At 48.9% G+C, this 26,425-nt stretch overlaps 1 protein-coding gene across 3 annotated transcripts in view; it reads left to right on the top strand.

Annotated features, from left to right (window-relative positions):
• The window catches only part of LOC119962211 (vimentin-like), a 216,909-nt gene that overhangs the window by 145,719 nt on the left and 44,765 nt on the right, over positions 1-26,425 (top strand). For all 3 annotated transcript variants that reach the window (XM_038790185.1, XM_038790183.1, XM_038790184.1), the window contains one exon: positions 24,730-24,923. In XM_038790185.1, the coding sequence (XP_038646113.1) occupies positions 24,730-24,923 (194 nt within the window). The remainder of the gene's footprint in view (positions 1-24,729; positions 24,924-26,425) is intronic.

The following is a 26,425-nucleotide window of genomic DNA, read 5'->3' on the forward strand; positions in this document are numbered from 1 at the left end:
TTTTTCAGAAGCTGAGATACTAAAATAAGAAACAATTACCGCAAAAATAGAGCAATATCAGAGCAAAACACTGTTCAGTTAAAATAAAGAGTAATAATAAAAATCACCAGAATGTGAGAGGCTTAGAGAACTCACTCATCATTACCCACTCTGGTCTCCTCGGTCTCCTGCACTCTGGTTCACACCACATCCCCAGGGCCCTGTAACTCTTCGTCAGTCCTTGGGCCCCAGCACTCTCATCCACCACTGGCCACCGCACTCTGGTCTATTCCCAGGCCCGACACATTTGACTATCATGAGGTCTCGGCACTCTGGTTCTTCCCAGGGCCCTGACATTCTGGTTCTCCCAGAAGAAAGCCTTTTTCTCCCCAGCAAACTCAGCGCCGATGGTATTTGCTGCTCCTCTAATCACAAACTCCTTCAGTCACACATTTGGTTGGAGCCAGTTATGGCCGTCCCAAGGAGTTAGCTGGGCCCCATAATATGTTGAAAGGAAAGGTGGAGGGCTTACCCACTGAGGGTCAAATGCCATTTGGTGATGGGAGAGTGGGCATTTAGCCCTCAGGCATTGCAAGGAATCAGTGTCATCCGGATATCATAGGGGCAAAAGTTCAGGGGTTAAGGTTTAGGTGAGAAGCCACATAAGCACAAGGAAGATCAAAGCTGCCAGAGGGGGTTCCACTCTCAGATTTTGGGATCCAGTGGCGAAAAGGGATATGAAACAGACTGATGGATTCATGGGCTCTCAGTCTAGCCTATTATGTATTTTTGGCTGAGAACACAGACATTCATTACAGTACTAAAACATCTGAGCCACAGAAAATATTGCGTGATGACAGCTATGACTGATCTATGCTGTCAGTTACACAATGTTTGTTTACATAAGATAAAGAGGATTCACATGTTTTCAGTTTCAGACATTGATACTTTAAAGGGTCTTGACAATTGACATTTTTATTGGCCTATGGTAAAAAGGAGCTCTTTTTTTAAGAAAATTGAAAGTAGTAACGATTGCTTAATTTTAAAGCATTTTTACACATGCACTAGAGGTTCATTTTTTCAATGCCATGTATAGTGGGTAAATAGGTATGGAAGTTCCAATCTTTTCATGGGGGGAAGAGGACCATAAGTGATGTTTTTGGGGGCATGTCCTAGTATAGGGGGCATGAGGGGCCATCGAGATTGTGTGAGAGGGAATACCTTGATATGAGGGCTTAAAAATCTGTTTGGGGGAAGCGCATCTTGGCATGGAGGGCTTGAGGAGGACTTTATGAATTTACCTAATCTAGAATATGGTTTCTGACAACTCTGAGGTGTCATGAACCACAACACCTTGAAAAGCTGGGGCCTGGCACCATGGCAATTGCAGAGGATTTGGACATGCTTATCCTCGCAAAGGAGCTTGCCAGGTCAGGAGTGCAGGGTATGGTCTCACAACCAGAACCAACCCACACCTTTAAAAGGCATTCCTGAAAATCAAAACTAGAACCCGAGGGCAGTCTCAGACTGAAGGGACAATCCTTTAAAACAGAGATGAGGAGGAATTTCTTCAGCCAGAGGGTGGTGAATCTGTGGAACTCATTGCCGCAGCAGGCTGTGGAGGCCAAATCACTGAGCGTCTTTAAGACAGATAGATAGGTTCTTGATTAATGAGGGGATCAGGGGTTATGGGGAGAAGGCAGGAGAATGGGGGTGAGAGACATTTCAGCCATGATTGAATGGCGGAGCAGACTAGATGGGCCGAATGGTCTAATTCTGTTCCTATGTCTTATAGAAGTCCCCGGAATGTGTCGGGAAAGAGTTCGTGAGCCAGACCGACTCAGCAAAAATTCAGTCACATAATTCTACAAATCACAATGGCAAGAATTTCCAGTTTATTTGGTCCTAATAGAAGGAGGAGACCATTCAGCTCCTTGAGCCATTGATTTAGATCATAACTGATTTGTATCTTAACTATATTTGCATTGTTCCGTAATCAAACAAAATTCTCTCAATCTCAATTTTGATATTTTTACTTGACCTTGGTCATTGCCTGGCACTTGTAGTCTTCGGCTCCTGTTTGAGTAGAAAACATTTCCATTAATGTGATCCTCCAGGATTGATATACCTGAGCCTGGGCAAGTCATGAGCTGACACGAATGTTGCAAAAATGTGTTGTGCAAAATTGTCAGATAGTCCTGTGTCTCAGAAAATCACAATCTCACTAAAGCATGCCAAAAAGATTCAGGGCAGAAGTTTCTCCTTTTTTTGCAGTTTGGCAACAGGCGGGAAAAATGGTGTGGAAGCTGATTTTTCCCATCAACATCTTTCTCCACCATATTGTTAGGTACATAGAAAAAAATGTTCCAATGGGCGGGTCCCATAACGTCACTCCCATCTGAAGAGCTCTGAGGTATAGAGGGATCTGGGTGCCCTGGTACATGAATTACAAAAAGGAATCTGTATATAAACAGCCTTCCTCCCTCCACACACACACATGGAACCATCATCCACACAACAATCCAGCCAAGCAACCCCCCCCCCCCCCCAGCATTGCCCCAGGTCATGACCCTCTCCCCCCTGAGCCAACCACTCACCTGAACTCCTCTAGCAAGTTCTGCTCACCTGGTGCACACTGTGGAAGACCTGTCATGATTTACATCAGCGTGGCCTCATGCAAAGGATGATAATTACATTTAAATGTATTCAAATGGGGATCCCGATGTTCAGCATTGGAATTACCGCTACGTCATCGGTGGGGGAACAATTGGAACAGGAAATGTTGCCAACATATATCACAGGATTTGCTGTTCCCCCTCCCTGAAAACAGGTGTGAAAGATCACCCCAGGCTATTTTCCAATCTTTTGACTGGATATTCTGAATTTTGCAAGGATAATTCAGGAAAGAACAAAGAATTGCTGAATAAATCCAGAAGATGCATCATTTCAATATTTTGTAGTGATTAAAACTCTTTGCTTTATTTTATACTACTTAATTTATATATAGAACTTTGCCATGACAGGTTTGTCATTCTCACCTGTTCATACACCTATCCTGTTCGCTGAGGAATAACTGAAAAGTATTTAAAAATTCCTCCTCCCTAATAGTACTTACTGAGTGTCTCTAACTCACATTCCTGACCTGTAGTAACTTGAGGATAAATCTCACTGTCCACAAACTGTAGTCTGTGCAATATAGAACATTACAGCGCAGTACAGGCCTTTCGGCCCATGATGTTGCATCGTCCTGTGATACCCTTCTAAAGTCCCTCTACACTATTCCCTTATCGTCCATATTCCTATCCAATGACCATTTGAATGCGTTTAGTGTTGGCGAGTCCACTACTGTTGCAGGCAGGGCATTCCACGCCCTTACTACTCTCTGAGTAAAGAACCTACCTCTGACATCTGTCCTATATCTATCTCCCCTCAATTTAAAGCTATGTCCCCTCGTGCTGGACATCACCATCCGAGGAAAAAGGCTCTCGATGTCCACCCTATCTAATCCTCTGATCATCTTGTATGCCTCAATGAAGTCCCCGCTTAACCTTCTTCTCTCTAATGAAAACAGCCTCAAGTCCTTCAGCCTTTCCTCATATAATCTTCCCTCCATACCAGGCAACATTCTTGTAAATCTCCTCTGTACCCTTTCCGCATAATGTGGCGACCAGAACTGCACACAATACTCCAAATGCGGCCGCACCAGAGTTTTGTACAACTGCAACATGACCTCATGGCTCCGAAACTCAATTCCTCTACCAATAAAAGCTAACACACCGTACGCCTTCTTATCAACCCTCTCAACCTGGGTGGCAACTTTCAGGGATCTATGGACATGGACACCGAGATCTCTCTGCTCGTCCACACTACCAAGAATCTTACCATTAGCCCAGTACTCTGCCTTCCTGTTATTCCTTCCAAAATGAATCACCTCACACTATAATATAATATAATAATATTATTTTTATGCATTAGTTAACAGTAGAATAATTTAATCCCTAGATAATATTTTAGATGGATTTAACTTGATTTAAAATTAATCAGTAATTGCAACAACAGTTTACATTTATGTTGTGCGGCAACGGGAACAGCAGACCAGTAAGTGTAGAGACTGGGGTAAAAAGTGCGATTGAGATAAACATAGCGCAGAATAAGAGTAGGCAGAGGGAAGCCTCAGGGCTCAGCAGGACTGTAGGTCTGGAGTGCGTCTGCTTCAATGCAAGAAGTATAACGGGTAAAACAGATGAACTATGAGTGTAGATTACTGCATGGAACTATGATACAATTGCAATTACGGAGACATGGTTAAAGGAGGGACAGGATTGGCAGTTTAACATTCCGGGATATCGCTGTTTTAGACGGGACAGAAGGGGAAACAAAAGAGGTAGGGGAGTTGCATTGCTGATTATGGAGCAGATCACAGATTTGTTGAGGGAAAGGCACATTGGAGGGATCTTGCGGTGAGGCATTTTGAGTGGAACTCAGGAATAAGAAGGGTGAAATCACAATGTTGGGAGTGTACTGTAGACCTCCCAACAGCTCGCAGGAGACAGAGGAGCAGTTGTGTGTCAGATACTGAAAGGTGTGAAAAAAGCAGGGTAGTTGTGATGGGTGACTTTAACTTCCCCCATATTGGATTTGGATTTTTGATTTGGATTTGTTTATTGTCACGTGTACCGAGGTACAGTGAAAAGTATTTTTCTGCGAGCAGCTCAAATAGATCATTTAGTACATGAAAATAAAATAAAATAAATAGAAAATACATAATAGGGCATCACAAGGTAAAAGAGAAAGGTTAGTGATAATGTTAGTGTTAGAAATCTTGGAATTTGACTGGGAATCCCTTACAGCCAGAGGCTCTGTTGTTGAAAACTCGCCACTATTCTTAGAGTTCCCCCTATACCAAAAAGGGCCGACATTCTAAATGGTGAACAGGGATTCTCACTCCCTGACTCCGATGCAGGCTTCGGTGGGTGCTATTCAGGTCAAACTATATTTTCAAGTTATCCCCCGGTATAACCCATACCTTCACTGAAGATTTCATCCAGTTTCCACTTAGTAGCATCGATCCTGGGTCCCGCATTGCTAAGTAAGTAAAGTAGACTTTAGGAATAAACCACTGTTTCAGGTTAAATTAAGTTATTTTATTATTATATTCTTTCTTTTAAAAGCTGCAATCACTTTCTTTACAGAAAGGTAAAAAGATCTTGCTTCTGGATCCTGCTGGTTGGTTGAAGGGACCTTCAGGCCCACCTTGACAATCAATCTTCTTTAAAGTCTGGTCTTCTTTAGATGTATTCGCTGGTTAGCTCGGTTGCTGTGTCTTGTCGACCCCATGTACTGAGCTATGAGAGCTGACTCTGCTGGCTATCTCTGAACTGACTCTCAGCTGACTTTGCCTCCTCTTTAAATTCCAGTCTTCCTTAGATGTATTAGCTGTTTTAGCTCGGCTGCTATGTCTTATCTTTCCCATGACCAAGCTGTCTGTAAGCTGACTCTGCTTCTCTTGTTCCTTCTCTCTGAGTTCTGGATCTGGTAGTTCCTGCTCTGGTCTCTGGGTTTATATTCTCTTTCTAACAGTTATTGTCTTTTTATGACCTTATTGTAAAGTAACTATTATTTCATTTTGATTGTAAAAAGTATCTTTGATCTAAACATTCTAATACAATTAAGTATTCATTTTGACATGACCTCACCTCTAAGGTCTCTGATTACATTGTTTCCTTTGTGATGTTCAAAGTTCCTTTGTGATATTCAAAAATGCTTTGGTTTCAATAGAGGTGTGAATTTTGGGTTGGTTCCTGTCATTTCTATAGTTTTATTTTCCAATTGTGTCCCCAGCTCATAACTTTGCCTTTGATTTTGGCTCTAAATTATGTTTCTCGTAGACTGATAGTCTCCAATATTCTTTAATTTACTTGGTGTTAGTAGAATTTCACACCTAGAATTGACACCAAATTCAACTGAACCTCATCCTTTCCTTTCCAGTTGCTTACTAAGAGAGTTAATTTCAATGAAGGTGTGAAACATTGCTTTTAGCTGTATGCTAAAAATTCACTTGGTTCTAACTTGAAAGACCTGCCTGTTTTAAACATTTGTCACCTAATTCAACTGAAACCTCCATCCATGCTTTTCCAGATGCTTACTAAGATAGTTACTTTCAATGAAGGTGTGAGCCATTGTTTTTAGCTTCATACAAGAATCCTGTGTGTTTGCTTGGGAGAAGGAATCTGCATTTTATAATCCTGCTCTTTGCAGCTGCTGTTAACCCTTCTTGGGATCGTTCCCTGTATCCTTTCATGTTTCTCTCAGACCAGATATTGCCAGACTTCCATGTTTCAAATGACACATCTTTCCATATTTTCAATAACAGCTCGGATGGTTGAGCAATTTGTCAGATGTGTCCAGGAGGGCTTTTTGATACAGTATGTTGACAATCCAACCAGGGCCATACTAGACTTGGCATTGGGGTATGAGCCAGGCCAGGTGATTGATGTTTCAGTCGGGGAGCATTTTGGGCTTAGCGACCATAATTCCAGAAGATTTTGAGTAGTCATGGATAAAGACAAGAGTGGCCCGTGGGTGAGAGTGCTTAATTAGGCGAGGGCCAATTACATCCCAATTAGACAGGAACTGGGGAATGTGGATTGGGAGCGGCTATTTGAAGGTAAATCCACGTCTGATATATGGGAGGCTTTTAAAGACCAGTTGATTGAAGTGCAGGACAGGCACATCCCTGCAAAAATGAAGGATAGAAATGGCAGGATTTGGGAACCATGGGTGACAAGGGAAATTGTAATCTTTGTCAACAGGAAACAGGAAGCATACGATAGGTCTAGGCATCTAAAAACTGGCAAAGCCCTTGAGGGGTACAGTGAAAGTCGGAAGGAATTTAAACGTGGAATTCGGAGGGCTAAAAGGGGCCATGAAATGTCTTTAGGAAACATGGTCAAGGAGAATCCAACACTTTTATATTAGCATATATTAGCAGCACGAGGGTAGCAGGAGAAAGGATAGGCCCATTCAAGGACAATGGAGGGAAGTTATGCGTGGAACCACAAGAAGTGGGTGAAATCATGAATGAGTGCTCTGTATTGATATTCACCAGGGAGAAGGACATGATCCCGGATGTTGAGGTCAGGGATAGTTGTGTGAACGATCTTGAGAATGCCAATATATCAAAGGAGGAAGTGTTGAGTATCCTAAATTGCATTAAGGTAGACAAGTCCGACTTCCGGTGGCTGCGATGATGTAGGAAGCCACACATTTGGGAGCTACCATTTTAAACGGACTTTTCGGCTCTTTTGAGAGCCCAAAACGGAAATTTTTCGACGTCTTCCGGTGGGGGAAGGTGTGCTGATCGACTTTCCCCGCAGTCCATGACTCGAACTCGGAGTGGAAAGGGGGAAAAAACGGCAGCAGCTCCCCAGAAAAAACGGGGGAAGGAATCCAAGATGGCAGCCGGAGGAGCTCCAGAGGAGTGGAGGCTGTGGGCCCAGGAGCAACAAGCTGCTCTCCTGCGCTGCTTCACAGACTTCAAGGCTGAGGTACTGAGCTCTCTGCAGGAAACAAACAGAAGGCTGTCGGAGATTCAGACCACCCAGGGTGCTGCCATCAAGGAGTTGCAGACGCAGGCCACTGAACGAGAGGAGGAGGCCGTGGTCCTCGTGAGTAAGGTGGAGGGGCACGAGGCACTCCACAAGAAGTGGCAGGAACGCTTCAAGGAGCTTGATCACCGCATGAGGTGGAAAAACCTGCGGATCTTGGGCCTTGCGGAGGGGTTGGAGGGGTCGGACCTGACAACCTACGTGGCTATAATGCTGAACTCGCTAGTGGGGGCCGGGTCTTTCCATCTGCCCGTGGAGCTGGAGGGAGCGCACAGGGTGCTGGCCAGGAGGCCCAAGGAAAATGAACCCCCGCGTGCGGTGCTGGTGAGGTTCCACCGGTTCAGTGATCGGGAGTGTGTGCTGCGCTGGGCCAAGAAGGTGAAAAGCAGCAAGTGGGAGAATGCGGTAGTACGGATCTACCAGGATTGGAGTGCGGAGGTGGCTAAGCGGCGGTCCGGATTTAATCAGACGAAAGAGGTGCTTTACAGGCAAAAGATAAAGTTCGGAATGTTGCAGCCCGCTCGCCTGTGAGTAACTTATTCGGACCGGCATTATTATTTTGATTCCCCGGAGGAGGCGTGGGCCTTCGTGCGGACGGAGAAAGTGGACTTGAACTAGGGGTTTGGGGTTGCGGGGTCGGTTGTAATATTTTAGTGCTGGATTCTGCTGTTGCTGTGTTCTCTTTTTTTTTGTACTTTTGCAATTTTGATATGGTTATTTACGGGGGTGTTGTTCTGCTATGTTTTTTTTTGCTGTGGGGCATTGTTTGAGTTGTGTATCTTGCGGGGAGGGTCGGGGGGGTTTGTTGTATTCTATGTCAGGTTGGGGTATGGAGTGGGGCTGGTATTTGGGAGCTGCGTCAGAAGGGTGTGGTGGGGCAGTGCGAAAGCGCGGGCTTTCCTCTGGTTTCCCGCGCTGCGGGGCTGGGGGGCGGAGACGGTGACGGGGGGGAGGCGGGACCTTAACTGGTTCTTCCCCGCGCTGGAGCGGTGCCTGGAGGAGGGATAGATTGTGGGATGATCCTACTTTGGGAGGGGTCGGGTTAGTGGCGGGAGTTTCCGGGGTCAACAGAAGTTAGCTGACCCACGGAAGTACAATGGAGGACGGTTCGCGGCTGGGAGGGTTCCTAGCCTGGGGGGGAAGGGAGGGGGGGAAAGGGGAATACCGGGTTGCTGCTGGTAGGGTCAAGAAGGAGCTGGTGGGGGCTGGGGGGACAGAGGTGAGGTGTTGTCGCTGTGGGGACTGGGTCGGGCAGGGGGTGCTGGCCTGGGGCGGGCAGTCGACGGGCTATGGCTAGTCGACGGGGGAGGGGGGGCGGGACGCCCTCTGATCCGGTTGGTCACCTGGAATGCGAGAGGGTTGAATGGGCCGGTGAAGCGGTTGAGGGTACTGGCTCATCTGAAGGGGCTAAAGCAGGGGTGGGCAAACTTTTCCGTGCAAGGGCCACATTCATAAATTCACAATTCACAAAGGGCCGCATAGTATATTAAGTAAAATAATTACTTCACCCGGTTATGATTCTGGGCGCCTCATATAGAACATAGAACAGTACAGCACAGAACAGGGGCAGCACGGTGGCCTAGTGGTTAGCACAACCGCCTCACGGCGCTGAGGTCCCAGGTTCGATCCCGGCTCTGGGTCACTGTCCGTGTGGAGTTTGCACATTCTCCCCGTGTCTGCATGGGTTTCGCCCCCACAACCCAAAAATGTGCAGAGTAGGTGGATTGGCCACGCTAAATTGCCCCTTAATAGAAAAAAATAATTGGGTAATCTAAATTTAAAAAAAAAAGTACAGCACAGAACTGGCCCTTCGGCCCTCGACGTTGTGCCGAGCAATGATCACCCTACTCAAGTCAACGTATCCACCCTATACCAGTAAGTAACCCAACAGCCCCCCCCCCCCCATTAACCTTAAAAAAAAATTTAAAAAAAAAAAAATTTTTAAAAAAAAAAATTTTTTTTTTTTTTTTTTAATGACTTGGTGGGCCGCAGAAATACCTTTGGCGGGCCGTAGTTTGCCCACCCCTGGGCTAAAGGCAGATGTGGCAATGCTTCAGGAGACCCACCTGAAGGTGGCGGACCAGGTCCGCCTGAGGAAGGGATGGGTGGGGCAGGTTTTCCACTCTGGGTTGGATGTGAAGAACCGGGGAGTGGCGATTCTGGTGGGGGAAAATGTGTTGTTTGAGGCATCGGAGGTGGTGGCGGATAAGGGGGGTAGGTATGTTATGGTTAGGGGCAGGCTACAAGGAGAGAAGGTGGTACTGGCTAGTGTGTATGCCCCAAATTGGGACGATGCGGGCTTTATGAGGCGTATGTTGGGACGGGTCCCGGATCTGGAGGCGGGAGGTCTGATCATGGGGGAGCTTTAATACGGTGTTGGATCCTTCACTGGATCGGTCCAGCTCTAGGACGGGTAGGAGGCCGGCGGCGGCCAAGGTACTGAGAGGGTTTGTGGACCAGATGGGTGGGGTGGATCCATGGAGGTTTGTGAGGCCGAGGGCACGCGAGTACTCTTTCTTCTCCCACGTACATAGGGTCTACTCTCGGATAGATTTCTTCGTGGTGAGTAGGGGACTGATTCCGAGAGTGGAGGAGGCCGAGTATTCGGCCATTGCAATCTCCGACCACGCTCCGCATTGGATGGAGTTGGAGATGGGGGAGGTGCAGGACCAGCGCCCGTTGTGGCGGTTGGATGTTGGGTTGTTGGCAGAGGAGGAGGTGTGTAGGAGGGTCCGGGCAAGTATTGAGGGGTACCTCGAGGTGAATGATACGGGGGAGGTTCAGGTGGGGATGGTCTGGGAAGCCCTGAAGGCAGTGATTCGTGGGGAGCTGATATCCATCCGGGCACACAGGGAGAGGAGTGAGAGGGATAGACTGGTGGGAAAGATGCTGGAGGTGGACAGGAGGTATGCAGAGGCACCAGAGGAGGGACTGTTGGGGGAGAGGCGCAGCCTGCAGGCTAAATTTGATTTGCTGACCACTAGAAAGGCGGAGGCACAGTGGAGGAAGGCACAAGGGGAAGTGTACGAACATGGTGAAAAGGCGAGTAGGATGCTGGCTCATCAGCTCCTCAAGCGGGATGCGGCTAAGGAAATTGCTGGAGTGAGAGATAAGAGTGGGAATGTGTTGCGGAAGGGGGTAGAGGTGAATGAGGTCTTCAAGGACTTTTACGGGGAACTGTACCGGTCGGAGCCAACGGGGGAGAGGAGGGGAATGGAGAGGTTCCTTGACAGGCTTTCTTTCCCGAAGGTGCAGGAGGAGAAGGAGGAGGGGTTGGGTGCGCCGATTGAGCTGGAGGAGCTAGTTAAGGGGATCGGGCAGATGCAGTCAGGGAAGGCACCGGGGCCGGATGGGTTCCCGGTGGAATTTTATAAAAAGTTTGTGGACCGAGTGGGCCCCTTGCTGGTGTGGACACTCAACGAAGCGTGGGAAGGGGGGACTTTGCCCCCGACGATGTCGCGGGCGCTGATCTCGTTCATTTTAAAGAGGGACAAGGGCCCCCAGCAGTGTGGTTCATACAGGCCCATATCCCTCCTCAACGTGGATGCTAAGATGCTGGCAAAAATCCTGGCCACCAGCATAGAGGACTGTGCGCCAGGGGTTGTGCACGAGGACCAGACAGGTTTTGTGAAGGGAAGGCAGCTGAACACGAATGTGCGGAGATTGTTGAATGTTATCATGATGCCGGCGATTGAGGGGGAGGCAGAGATAGTGGTGGCGCTGGATGCGGAGAAGGCCTTCGATAGAGTGGAGTGGGGGTACTTATGGGAGGTGTTGGGGAGGTTTGGATTTGGTGAAGGGTTCATTAGATGGGTAAGGCTGCTATATGAGGCCCTGATGGCGTGCGTGGCCACGAATAGGAGTTGGTCGGAGTACTTCCGGCTTTACCGAGGGACCAGGCAGGGTTGCCCCCTGTCCCCCTTGTTGTTTGCATTGGCAATCGAGCCGCTGGCGATGGCATTGAGGGATTCAGAGAGGTGGAAAGGCTTGGTGCGAGGTGGAGAGGAACATAGGGTGTCGTTGTATGCCGATGACCTATTACTGTATGTGGCGGACCCGGTGGGAGGGATGCCGGGGGTGATGGAGTTGCTAGCTGAGTTCGGGACCTTTTCAGGTTATAAATTAAATTTAGGCAAGAGTGAGGTGTTTGTGGTGCACCCTGGAGACCAGGAGGAAGGAATTGGTAGGCTCCCGCTTAGGCGGGCAGGGGAGAGCTTTAGGTACCTGGGGGTGCAGGTGGCCAGGGACTGGGGGACTCTTCACAAGCATAATTTCACCAGACTTGTAGATCAGATGGAGGAGGAGTTCAAGAGGTGGGACATGCTGCCATTATCGTTGGCGGGGAGGGTACAGTCCGTCAAAATGACGGTGCTTCCGAGGTCTTGTTCCTCTTTCAGTGCCTGCCCATCTTTATCCCCAGGGCCTTCTTTGGGAGAGTGAATAGCAGTATTTTGAGCTTTGTGTGGGCGCATGGGACTCCGAGAGTGAAGAGGGTGTTCCTGGAGCGAGGGAGGGATAGAGGCGGGCTGGCGCTGCCCAACCTTCTGGGGTACTATTGGGCGGCCAATGTGTCAATGGTGCGTAAATGGGTGATGGAGGGGGGAGGGCGGCGTGGAAAAGAATGGAGATGGCGTCATGTAGAGGTACGAGCCTGGGTGACATGGTAACGGCGCCGTTGCCGCTCTCCCCTAAGAGGTTTACCACGAGCCCGGTGGTGGCGGCGACCCTAAGAATCTGGGGACAGTGGAGGCGGCATAGGGGGGAAACAGGGGGCTCGATGGAGGCTCCACTGGGTGGCAACCATCGGTTCATCCCGGGGAACAGGGATGGGGGATTTAGGGGGTGGCAAAGGGCGGGCATCAGCAAATTGAGAGACCTGTTTATTGGCGGGAGGTTTGCGGGCCTGGGGGAACTGGAAGATAAATTTGGCCTTCCCCAAGGGAACATGTTCAGATACTTACAGGTAAAGGCGTTTGCTAGGCGACAGGTAGAGGGATTCCCTTTGCTGCCCTCGCAGGGGACGATGGACAGAGTGCTTTCGGGGGTGTGGGTCGGAGAGGGGAAGGTGTCTGACATCTATAAGTTAATGCAGGAGGTGGAGGAGTCGTCAGTGGAGGAGCTGAAGGCTAAATGGGAGGAGGAACTCGGGGAGCAGATAGAGGACGGGTCTTGGGCGGATGCCTTGGAGAGAGTCAACTCTTCCTCCTCATGTGCGAGGCTTAGTCTCATCCAATTTAAGGTGCTGCACCGGGCCCACATGTCCGGGACTAGGATGAGTAGGTTCTTTGGGGGTGAGGACAGGTGCACCAGATGTTCGGGGAGTCCAGCGAACCACGCCCATATGTTCTGGGCATGCCCAGCACTGGAAGAATTCTGGAAGGGGGAGGTGGGGACAGTGTCGAGGGTGGTTGGATCCAGGGTCAAACCAGGGTGGGGACTCGCGATTTTTGGAGTTGCGGTAGAGCCGGGAGTGCAGGAGGCGAAAGAGGCCAGTGTCCTGGCCTTTGCGTCCCTAGTAGCCCGTCGAAAGATTCTGCTACAGTGGAAGGATGTAAGGCCCCCAAGTGTGGAGACCTGGATCAGTGACATGGCGGGATTTATAAAACTGTAAAGGGTCAAATTTGCCCTGAGAGGATCAATACAAGGGTTCTATAAACGATGGCAGCCTTTTCTGGACTTCCTGGCTCAAAGATAGGTATCTTGGTCAATAGCAGCAGCAACCCGGGCGGGGGGGGGGGGGGGGGGGGGGGGGGGGGGTTTCCTTATTGTAGTGTCTATTCTGTAACTTTATATTGTGTTAATTTGCGTTGTTGTTAAAATGCTGTGTTGTTCATGGAGGTGGGGCGAATGTTTATGATTGTTAATATTATTGTTATTTTTGGTATTTTACTAAGGTGCGTTATTGTTGTATAAATTCAAAATTTTTCAATAAAAATTTTTTTTTTTTTTTTAAAAGTAGACAAGTCCATGGGGCCAGATGGGATCTATCCCAGGTTACTGCGGGAGGCAAGGGAGGAATAGCTGGGGCTTTACAGATTTCTTCACATCCTCTTTGACCACAAGCGAGGTTCCAGAGGACTGGAGAATAGCCAGGAAGGAGGAATAATCTAGCAAATTATAGTCCGGTAAACCTGACATCGGTGGTTGGAAAATGAAATGAAATGAAAATCGCTTATTGTCACGAGTAGGCTTCAATGAAGTTACTGTGAAAAGCCCCTAGTCGCCACATTCCGGCGCCTGTCCGGGGAGGCTGGTACGGGAATCGAACCGTGCTGCTGGTCTGCTTGGTCTGCTTTAAAAGTCTGTGATTTAGCTGAGTGAGCTAAACCAGTAACCAAAAGATACTGAGGGACATGATATATGCACATTTGGAGGAAAACGAATTGTTAGTGACAGGCAGCATGGTTTTGTACAAGGAAGGTCATGTCTCACCAACTTGATTGAGTTTTTTTGAAGAGGTGACAAAGAGAATTGATGAGGGAAGGGCTGTGGATGTTGTATATATGGACTTTAGTGAGGCACTTGACAAGGTCCCACATGGCAGACAGGTATGAAATCTAAAATCACATGGGATTTGGGGTGGGCTGGATAGATAGATTCAGAACTGGTTTGGTTATTGTGGTGAATCACAGTAGCGTAATTCACACTGTATTACACATGTTGTACTATGCCTCTGTAAGCTCGGCACACGAGCAGTTGCGCTGCTCTGCCACTAGGGGGAGATGCATTGGGAGTGTACGGTAGTTTGTACTGGGCTCCACCCTTGGCTCCACCCACGGCTCCTCCCCCTAACCGGAAGTATAACGGTTGATGCTGAGAGCCTGCCTGCCAGTTCATCTGGAGTTCACCTTGTCACAGGCAGGCTCTGTTGTAAGACGATTAAAACCACTGTTCACTTCTAACCACGTGTCGTGTGAATTGATGGTCTCATCAATTTAATCATCTTAAGAAACAGTAAGGAATGACCATGGAATCAGCCCTCAAGCCTAATCGACTGGAACTCGACCCGCAGGATGCAGAGGCAAAATAAATCTTTTCGCATTGGCTCCGATGTTTTAAGGCCTACGACAGAGGAGCAGAAACTCAGTCTACTGCACGCGAGGGTGAGCCATCGTATATCTACTCAGCTAAACTGTACCGGCTCATATACAGAGGCCCTGGCCCTATTCGAAAGAATGTACGTGAGGCCTATCAATGAGGTCTACGCACGCCACGTTTTTACTACTCGCCGCCAGCGCTCTACAGAATCGCTAGAAGAATTCCTCAGAGACTTAAAAGCCTTATACCGGGACTGTAATTATCAGGCTGTAACTGCTGCAGAACTTGTTGTCCGCGATGTCTTTGTTGCAGGCCTTAGATCGAATTACGTACGCCAGCGACTACTGGAGAAGGGGGCCCTAAATTTAGAAGATACTGTTGAACTCGCTACAACTATGGAGGTCTCATTTCGTCGCCTCACCTCGTTTCCTGCCGACTACGCGACCCCGTCATGGGCCCCCAGGCCTGCGCCGTGCGGCCACCCAGCCACCATGCTGCCCCAGCCTGCCACTTTTGTGGCCAGCCCCAGCACCCGCGGCAGCACTGCCCGGCCTGCAACGCGACCTGCAGCAGCTGCGGGCGAAAAGGCCACTACGCCAGAGTGTGCCTGGCAAGGAAGGCCCCAGCCCCTAAACCTCCAGCGGCACAAAGTAATCGCCCTCCGCACTCGCAGGCCCCGGAACGCAGCGGCCTATGCCCCGACTCCGCCCCCAACCGCCACGTGCGATCCATGGGGGCCGCCATCTTGGAGGACGCCCACCACGCGGTCCACCACGGGCAACTCATGGGGCCCGCCATCTGCGATCCACGGGGGTGGCCATCTTGGGCCCCATCCTCTCCACACTCAGAAAACTCGTTTGAAGACTGCGACCTCAGCGGGCACTCATCGCGGGGCCATCCCAGCGCAGCCGACCGAGCAGCCGACTACCCGCAACTCAACGCAGTCACACTGGACCAATCGCGCCCAAAGCATCTCCACAACTCGATGACGACGGTCAAAATCAACGGGTACAGGACACTGTGCCTTTTCGACTCCGGGAGCACTGAGAGCTTCGTACACCCAGATCTGGTAAGACGCTGTTCGCTCCCCGTTTTCCCTGCACGGCAAACTATCTGCCTCGCTTCGGGTTCCCACTCTGTCCATATCCAAGGGCGCACTGTCGCAACTCTAACAATCCAAGGCGCGAGCCACTCTAATTTCCAACTATACATCCTGCCCGAACTCTGCTCCCCACTCTTATTGGGACTCGGCTTTCAATGCAATCGATGCCTCAGAGGTAGCTCTTGCAGCCACACTTAATCAGGCAGGGAGACCAGTCGCATTTTTCTCCTGAACCCTCTCCGCTTCAGACCTTCGACACTCCTCGACAAAAGGAAGCACAAGCCATTGTGGAGGCAATTCATCACTGGAGGCACTAGCTCGCAGGTAGAAGGTTCACCCTCATCACCGACCAAAGATCGGTTGCCTTCATGTTTGACAACTCGCAAAGAGGCAAAATTAAAAATGACAAAATTCTGAGGTGGAGGATCGAACTCTCCACCTACAAATACAATATTATGTATCGACCAGGGAAACTCAACGAGCTCCCAGATGCCCTATCCCGCGGGACATGTGCCAGCGCACAGAGCGACCGCTTAAAAGCCATCCACAATGACCTTTGCCACCCGGGGGTCACCCGGCTCGCCCACTACATTAAAGCCCGAAATCTGCCTTTCTCCACCGAGGAGGTAAAAGTCATCACCAGGGATTACCCGATCTGCGCGGAGTGCAAACCGCACTTCTACAGACCAGACAGGGCCCACCTGGTCACGGCTTCTAGGTCTTTTGAACGCCTCACTATCGATTTCAAAGGGCCACTTCCCTCGACGAACAGGAATGTGTACTTCCTGAACGTCATAGACGAGTTCTCCCGTTTTCCCTTTGCTATCCCGTGCCCAAATATGACGTCCCACACAGTCATTAGGGCCCTGCATAGTATCTTCACCCTGTTTGGTTTCCCCAGCCATGTACACAGCGACCGGGGTTCGTCCTTTACGAGTGACGAGCTGCATCAGTACCTGCTCGGCAAGGGCATCGCCTCAAGCAGGACTACCAGCTATAACCCCAGGGGGAACGGGCAGGTGGAGAGGGAGAATGCAACGGTCTGGAAGACCATCCTACTGACCCTCCGGTCCAGGAATCTCCCGATCTCCCATTGGCAAGAAGTCCTCCCCGACGCGCTCCACGCTATTAGGTCCCTCTTATGTACCGCTACCAACCAGACCCCTCACGAGCGGCTTTTTATTTTTTCCAGGGGCACTACCACGGGGGTTTCGCTCCCGGCATGGTTGAAGACACCGGGCCCAGTACTCCTCTGGAAGATTTGGAGGAAAATTCCGGTTGTCTAGTTAGTCAGTTTGCGGATGACACGAAGATTGGCGGAGTTGCTCATAGTGCTGAGGATTGTCAGAGCATCCAACAGGCTATGGATAGATTGGAAACTTGGGCACAGAATTGGCAGGTCAAGTTTAATCCGGAAAAATGCAAGGTGATGCATTTTGGAGGATCAAACCTAGGTATGATTTATTCTGTAAATGACAGAACCCTTTGAAACATTAACATACAGAGGAATCTGGTCATGCAGGTCCACAGTTCACTAAAAGTGGCAACATAGGTGGCCATGGAGATTAAGAAGGCATATGGCATGCTTGCATTCATCAATCGAGGCTGAGTGCAAGAGATGGAAAATCATGTTGCAGCTGTTGGAGTATTTCGTGCAGTTCTGGTCACCACATTATCAGAAGGAAGTGGAAGCTTTGTAGAGAGTGCAAAGAAGGTTCACCAGGATGGTGACTAGTCTCGAGGGTGTTGATTAAGAGAAGAGGTTGAATAATCTAGGATTGTTTTCACTGGAAAGACGAAGGCTGAGGGGAGACCTGATAGAGGTCTCCAACATTATGTGAGGCATAGACAGGGTGGATATTCAGAGGCTTTTTCCAAGGGTGGAAGTGTCAATTACAAGGGAGCACAGATTCAAGGTTAGAGGGGAAAGGTTTAACGAAGATGTGTGGGTTACGTTTTTCACACAGAGAGTGGTGGGTGCCTGGAACGTGCTGCCAGAAGATGTGGTGGAAGCAGGCACATTAGCAATATTTAAGAGGCATCTGGAGGGTACATGAATAGGGAGGAAATATAGGGATGTGAACCGTTAGGGCATCATGATCGGCACAGGCTTGGAGGGCCAAAGGGCCTGTTCCTACGCTGTACTTTTCTTTGTCACCAAGTCATATAAGGAGGTATTAGGCCAAATAATCAAAACCTTTGTCAAGTGTTCCTTCAGTTGTTCAGCGGTAGCAGTGAGAGCAGTAACCAGGGGTCAGTCGGGAAGGTAGGTTTCCTGCTTTAAAAACTTACAGGAGAAGCGGCTTTCAGTTGTTCAGCGGTAACAGCGAGAGCAGTAACCAGGGGTCTGTCGGGAAGGTAAGTTTCCCGCTTTCAAAACTTAACTTACAGGAGAAGTGGCCTTTGTTTTTTAACTAACTTTTTTTTCGGAGTTGTTTTTTTATTTCAGACCAGCAGGAAACTGGAAGTCGGCCGTGGGGATTTCTGGGAGGGTGTGTAGTACCTTTATATAAGTTGGGCGGTTGCTAAACCCAAGACACTACACTTGTAGTGTCCACCATTCCACCTCCTTTAACCTAAGGGGTTGAGTGAATATCAGGTAAGCTCTTACTTTCTTTTTCTTGTTTTATCCAGAGGGGATGGCAGGGAAGGCCGTGCAATGTTCCTCCTGCAGAATGTTTGAGGTGAGGGACGCCCTCAGTGTCCCTGCTGATTTCACCAGTGGGAAGTGCACCCATCTCCAGCTCCTCAGAAACCGTGTTAGGGAACTGGAGCTGGAGTTGGATGAACTTCGGATCATTTGGGAGGCAGAGGTGGTCATAGATAGAAGCATCGGGGATGTAGTTACTCCGAAGAATGAAGATAGATGGGTGACTGTGAGAGGGGCTGGGAGGAAGCAGTCAGTACAGGGATCCCCTGTGGTCATTCCCCTTAGTAACAAGTATACAGCTTTGGATACTGGTGGGGGGGCAACGACTTACCAGGGGTAAGCCATGGGGTACAGGTGTCTGGCACAAAGTCTGTCCCTATTGCTCAGAAGGAAAGGGCGGAGAGGAGTAGAGCATTAGTCATTGGAGATTCCATAGTCAGGGGGATAGATAGGAGATTCTGTGGGAACGAGAGAGACTCGCGGTTGGTGAGTTGCCTCCCAGGTGCCAGGATCCGTGATGTCTCGGATCGTGTTTTCGGGATCCTTAAGGGGAGGGGAGCAGCCCCAAGTCGTGGTCCATATAGGCACCAACAGCATAGGTAAGAAAAGGGATAGGGATGTAAGGCAGGAATTCAGGGAGCTAGGGTGGAAACTTAGAGCTAGAACAAACAGAGTTTTAATCTCTGGGTTGTTACCCGTGCCAAGTGCTAGTGAGACGAGGAATAAGGGGAGAGAGCAGTTGAACGCGTGGCTACAGGGATGGTGCAGGAGGGAGGGTTTCAGATTCCTGGATAATTGGGGCTCATTCTGGGGTAGGTAGGACCTCTACAAACGGGATGGTCTACACCTGGACCAGAGGGGTACCAATTTCCTGGGGGGGAAATTTGCTAATGCTCTTCAGGAGGGTTTAAACTAATTCAGCAGGGGGTTGGGAACCTGAATTGTAGCTCCAGTATACAGGAGGTTGAGAGTAGTGAGGTCATGAGCAAGGTTTCAAGGTTGTAGAAGTGTACTGGCAGGCAGGAAGGTGGTTTAAAGTGTGTCTACTTCAACGCCAGGAGCATCCGGAATAAGGTGAGTGAACTTGCAGCATGGGTTGGTACCTGGGACTTCGATGTTGTGGCTATTTCGGAGACATGGATAGAGCAGGGACAGGAATGGTTGTTGCAGGTTCCGGGGTTTAGATATTTCAGTAAGCTCAGGGAAGGTGGTAAAAGAGGGGGAGGGGTGGCATTGTTAGTCAAGAACAGTATTGTGGTGGCAGAAAGGATGTTTGATGAGGAATCGTCTACTGAGGTAGTATGGGCTGGGTTAGAAATAGGAAAGGAGAGGTCACCCTGTTGGGAGTTTTCTATAGGCCTCCGAAAAGTTCCAGAGAGGTAGAGGAAAGGATTGCAAAGATGATTCTGGATAGGAGCGAAAGTAACAGGGTAGTTGTTATGGGGGACTTTATCTTTCCAAATATTGACTGGAAACGCTATAGATCGAGTACTTTAGATGGGTCCGTTTTTGTCCAAAGCGTGCAGGAGGGTTTCCTGACACAGTCTGTAGATAGGCCAACAAGAGGCGAGGCCACATTGGATTTAGTACTGGGTAATGAACCAGGACAGGTGCTAGATTTGGAGATAGGTGAGCACTTTGGTGATAGTGACCACAATTCAGTTACGTTTACTTAAGTGATGGAAAGGGATAGGTATATACCACACGGCAAGAGTTATAGCTGGGGGAAAGGCAATTATGAAACGATGAGGCAAGACTTATGATGCATAGGATGGGGAAGGAAACTGCAGGGGATGGGCACAATTGAAATTATTATCTTAGAATTTACAGTGCAGAAGGAGGCCATTCAGCTCATCAAGTCTGCGCCGGCTCTTGGAAAGAGCACCCTATCCAAGGTCAACATCTTCACCCTATCCCCATAACCCAGTAACCCCACCTAACACTAAGGGCAATTTTGGACACTAAGGGCAATTTATCATGGCCAATCCACCTAACCTGCACATCTTTGGACTGTGGGAGGAAACCGGAGCACCCGGAGGAAACCCACGCACACACGTGGAGGATGTGCAGACTCAGCACAGACAGTGACCCAAGCCGGAATCGGACCTGGGACCCTGGAGCTGTGAAGCAATTCTGCTATCCACAATGCTACCGTGCTGCTCGTATGTGGAGCTCGTTCAAGGAACAGCTACTGCGTGTCCTTGATAAGTATGTACCTGTCAGGCAGGGAGGAAGTGGTCGAGCGAGGGAACCGTGGTTTACTAAAGAAGTTGAATCACTTGTCAAGAGGAAGAAGGAGGCATATGTAAAGATTTTTTGTTGTTGTTTTTTTTATAAATTTAGAGTACCCAATTATTTTATCCAATTAAGGGGCAATTTAGCATGGCCAATCCACCTAGCCTGCACATCTTTTGGGTTGTGGGGGTGAAACCCACGCAGACACGGGGAGAATGTGCAAACTCCATACAGACCCAGGGCCGGGATTCGAACCCGGGTCCTCAGCGCCGTAGGCAGCAATGCTAACCACTGTGCCACCGTGCTGCCCCAGCATATGTAAAGATGAGACGTGAAGGTTCAGTTAGGGCGCTCGAGAGTTACAAGTTAACTAGGAAGGACCTAAAGAGAGAGCTAAGAGGAGCCAGGACGGGACATGAGAAGTTTTTGGCAGGTAGGATCAAGGATAACCCTAAAGCTTTCTATAGGTATGTCAGGAATAAAAGAATGACTAGGGTAGCACGGTAGCATTGTGGGTAGCACAATCGCTTCACAGCTCCAGGGTCCCAGGTTCGATTCCGGCTTGGGTCACTGTCTGTGCGGAGTCTGCACATCCTCCCCGTGTGTGCGTGGGTTTCCTCCGGGTGCTCCGGTTTCCTCCCACAGTCACAAAGATATGCAGGTTAGGTAGATTGGCCATAATAAATTGCCCTTAGTGTCCAAAATTGTCCTTAGTGTTGGGTGGGGTTACTGGGTTATAGGGATAGGGTGGAGGTGTTGACCTTGGGTAGGGTGCTCTTTACAAGAGCCGGTGCAGACTCGATGGGCCGAATGGCCTCCTTCTGCACTGTAATTTCTATCATAGGTAAGAGTCGGGCCAGTCAAGGACAGTAGTGGGAAGTTGTGCGTGGAGTCTGAGGAGGTAGGAGAGGTGCTAAATGAATATTTTTCGTCAGTATTCACGCAGGAAAAAGACAATGTTTTTGAGGCGAATACTGAGATACAGGCTACTAGACTAGTAGGGCTTGAGGTTCATAAGGAGGAGTGTTAGCAATTCTGGAAAGTGTGAAAATAGATAAGTCCCCTGGGCCGGATGGGATTTATGCTAGGATTCTCTGGGAAGCTAGGGAGGAGATTGCTGAGCCTTTGGCTTTGATCTTTATGTCGTCATTGTCTACAGGAGTAGTGCCAGAAGACTGGAGGATAGCAAATGTTGTCCCCTTGTTCAAGAAGGGGAGTAGAGACAACCCCAGTAACTATAGACCAGTGAGCCTTACTTCTGTTGTGGGCAAAGTCTTGGAAAGGTTTATAAGAGATAGGATTTATAATCATCTAGAAAGGAATAATTTGATTAGGGATAGTCAACACGGTTTTGTGAAGGGTAGGCCGTGCCTCACAAACCTTATTGAGTTCTTTGAGAAGGTGACCAAACAGGTGGACGAGGATAAAGCAGTTGATGTGGTGTATATGGATTTCAGTAAAGCGTTTAATAAGGTTCCTCACGCTAGGCTATTGCAGAAAATACTGAGGCATGGGATTCAGGTTGATTTAGCAGTTTGGATCAGAAATTGGCTCGCTGTCAGAAGACAGAGGGTGGTGTTTGATGGAAAATGTTCAGCCTGGAGTTCAGTTACTAGTGGTGTACCACAAGGATCTGTTTTGGGGCCACTGCTGTTTGTCATTTTTATAAATGACTTGGAGGAGGGCGTAGAAGGATGGGTGAGTAAATTTGCAGATGACACTAAAGTCGGTGGAGTTGTGGACAGTGCGGAAGGATGTTGCAGGTTACAGAGGGACATAGGTAAGCTGCAGAGCTGGGCTGAGAGATGGCAAATGGAGTTTAATGCAGAAAAGTGTGAGGTGATTCATTTTGGATGGAGTAACAGGAAGACAGAGTACTGGGCTAATGGGAAGATTCTTGGTAGTGTAGATGAGCAGAGAGATCTCGGTGTCCATGTACATAGATCCCTGAAAGTTTCCCCCCAGGTTGAGAGGGTTGTTAAGAAGGCGTACGGTGTGTTAGCTTTTATTGGCAGAGGGATTGAGTTTCGGAGCCATGAGGTCATGTTGCAGCTGCACAAAACTCTGGTACGGCCGCATTTGGAGTATTGCGTGCAGTTCTGGTCGCCGCATTGTAGGAAGGATGTAGAAGCATTGGAAAGGGTGCAGAGGAGATTTACCAGGATGTTGCCTGGTAAGGAGGGAAAATCTTATGAGGAAAGGCTGAGGGACATAAGGCTGTTTTCGTTAGAGAGAAGAAGGTTAAGAGATGACTTAATTGAGGCATACAAGATGAGCAGAGGATTAGATAGGGTGGACAGTGAGAGCCTTTTTCCTCAGATGGTGATGTCTCGCACAAGGGGGCATAGCTTTAAATTGAGGGGAGATAGATATACGACAGATGTCAGAGATAGGGGGCGGAATTCTCCGCTCCCCACGCCGGGTGGGAGAATCGCGGGAGGGCTGGGCGACTCACGACACGCCCCCCTGGCACCCCCCGCGATTCTCCAACCCCCCCCCCCCCCCCCCCCCCCCCCCCCCCCCGGCTCGGATGAATCGCCGCTCGCCTTTTTTCACAGCGACCGGGGATTCTCCGGCCAGGATGGGCCGAGCGGCCTGACGTTCCCGACCGATTCACGACGGCGGCAACCACACCTGGTCGCCGCTCCTAGCCCCCCGGGTGGGGGTGAATAAGGTGCGAGGAGCGGCCTCCGAGGCCGTTGTGAAACTCGGCCGAGTTCACGACGGCCTTCCCGATTCCGCGCAGGAGTGGAGAATTCCGCCCAGGTTCTTTACTCAGAGAGTAGTAAGGGCGTGGAATGCCCTGCCTGCAACATTAAGGGCATTTAAATGGTCATTGGATAAACATATGGATGATAAGGGAATAGTGTAGATGGATTTTAGAGTGGTTTCACGGGTCGGCGTAACATCGAGGGCCGAAGGGCCTGTACTGCGCTGTAATGTTCTATGTGTCTTTTAGTAGGAAAGCAAGGTAGAGACATAAAGAGGTGTAGGAAAGGTATTCCAGAGTTTAGGGCCACCATTGGTAGAGCCAAGGGGCCAGAATTAGAGGAGCACAGATGTCTCCGAGAACTACAGGGATGGATTAGATTACAGCGATATGGAGCAGTGAGACCAGTAAGGGATTTGAAAACACATTGGTTGATTTGGAGTCAATGTAGGTAAGTGAGCACATGAGTGATAGGAAAACAGAACTTGGTGCAAGTTAAGACATAGGCACCAGAGTTTTAGGTGACCTCAAGTTTATGGAGAGTATGCTTACTTCAATCCCTCAGTCTCTGCTGCACCTCCCTTTGCACTAGGTCTTCACTTTCACAAATTTTTCTCTACATTTGTTTTAAGCTCTGTACCTTCTTCCTCTGCTGTTTTCTGTTTAAATGTGCCAGTTATTCCACAGTGTTATACCTCTGCTGTCCTTTATCTTAATGTTCTGCTTCTCCCCAGTGCTCTGTCTCAGCTGCACTCTATTCCGATTTTTTTGGTTCTCATGTAACGTTTTACGTATCTTTTGAGTGGACACTAAGATCACAGGATTGAAAGAGAGGGATAGATAGTGTTAGAGAAGTAACAGCTCTGATAACGCAGCATTTCAGCAACACTGGACTAAGTGCTAACACAGATTAATCCAAATTCTTTAGTAGTCTATGGGGAAGAAATGAATTTGTTAATATCATTGAAGAAAACCATGCAGACTCCACTACCAGCAGTTCTCAGCAATGCATGCTGATGAATTGAGGTAAATCTGAATTCCTCCCCATAACATTTTGCCCATATGCTATACTCAGCTGACACGTAACTACGGAGTTTCTTTCATCGATACTCAGTAAACAAACCTGAGGTTGGATTCTCTGCCGCCGGGATCCCCTGTTTTGCCGGCAGTGCTTTGACACCCGCGGATTTCCTGCTGGCTTGGACCTGCCCAAAATGGGAAACCCCATTGTCCGACTGCTGGGCCGGAGGATCCTGCTGCCAGTGAGGGAGCGCCGCACCAGTGTTTCATGAAACTAATGTCATTGTTTTTGCCACTGTATTTCGTTAGATGATAATAAAAGCAATGCTGTTCTGATGAATTTAACATATCCATAATTGGTGTATTTGAAATCACTATTTCTCAAAAGGATGAATTAATGAAGAACTCACTGTTAGAAAAGGACAAAGATATATACAAACAGAAAGAATGCAGTAAAGTACTAGAAAAAAGGATTGTACGTCATGCAAGTGAATATCAGGAGCTATTAAATGTAAAGACACAGCTTGAGCAAGAGATTGCTGCTTACAAAAACTTACTGGGTCAAGTGGAAAAGAAAGCAAGGTTAGTATGGGCATTTGCTAGATCTGCTAAAGACATCACCTGGACATTATGGCTTTTTAAAATAATTATTTTCTTATGAGAATGAGAGAGTAAACTGTTTCTGTGGTGTTAAACAGATACACCTGATGATGCACTATCAATTACGACGAGAGTAGAGTGTATTCGACGCTTTATGACGCAGAGATGTGTAGACTTCCGCAGCTGCTGCCGAAATGGCTGCAGCCCGGAGAGCCCACAAATTTATACTCCGCCTACTGGGCAGAGCCAGCAGGCCGGGATCTACGCCCGTACCTGTAGTACAGGAGCCTGAAAGTAATACACCTCGTATGCGATATATACAATACGACAGTGGTGACTACCACATTCACCCCCTGTTAAAAAAAGAGTCCAGCCGGGGTGGTGGAAGACTATTTACATGCAGGTGTTTAACATTTTAGGAAAAGTTTACAAATTCAGACGATCGGGGGGGCCTTGATCCTTCGTTGTGAGCGCCGCAGTCCCGGTCCTGCTCCTGCAGCCTACTCCTGCTCCTAGTTCTTATGTTCTTAATACTCTCCCTTATTTCCTTAGATATCCACGGTCGATTTTCCCTTTTTTCTACCGCCCTTCCTTTTTGTTGGTATAAACCTTTGCTGAACACTGTGAAAAATCGCTTGGAAGGTTCTCCACTGTTCCTCAACTGTTTCACCCAATATACCTTAACTTAAGTTTTTGCTCCCAATCTACCTTAACTAGCTCTTCTCTCATCCCATTGTAATCTCCTTGACGGTGGCGGACGTCATATCGGGGCATGGGACGACGAAGGGGAACCTGGAGTATTTGTCGACCACGTTAGGAAAGTATGTGTTTCGGTCGGTGGAGGGGAGGGGCCCTTTGAAACCCACGCTGAGGCGTTCAAAGGGGTGGGAGGCCTTCACCAGGTGCACTCGGTCTGGCCGGTAGAAGTGGGGTTTACACTCCGCGCAGACCTGGCAGTCTCTGGTGATAGCCCTGACTTCCTCGATGGAGTAGGGCAGATTGCGGGCCTTTACGAAGTGAAAAAAACGGGTGACCCCTGGGTAACAGAGATCGGCGTGCAGGGTCCGGAGTCGGTCCACTTGTGCGCTGGCACATGTACCTCAGGATAGGCCATCGGGGGGCTCGTTGCGCTTACCAGGGCGATACCAAATCACTTAATTGTAGGTGGAGAGCTCGATCCTCCACCTCAAGATCTTATCATTTTTGATCTTGCCCTGTTGTGTGTTGTTGAACATGACGGCAACCGACCGTTGGTCAGTGAGGAGAGTGAATCTCCTGCGACGAGGTAATGCCTCCAATGCCGCACAGCTTCTACTACGGCTTGGGTCTCCTTTTCGACGGAGGAGTGCCGAATTTCGGAGGCATGGAGGGTGCGTGAAAAGAATGCCACGGGCCTGCCTGCCTGGTTGAAGGTGGTGGCCAGAGCGACGTCTGATGCATCGCTCTCGACTTGGAAGGGGAGCGTCTCGTCGACCGTGTGCATC

The sequence above is a fragment of the Scyliorhinus canicula genome, chromosome 2, assembly GCF_902713615.1.
Source record: "Scyliorhinus canicula chromosome 2, sScyCan1.1, whole genome shotgun sequence".
In the NCBI taxonomy this organism is placed as follows: domain Eukaryota; kingdom Metazoa; phylum Chordata; class Chondrichthyes; order Carcharhiniformes; family Scyliorhinidae; genus Scyliorhinus; species Scyliorhinus canicula.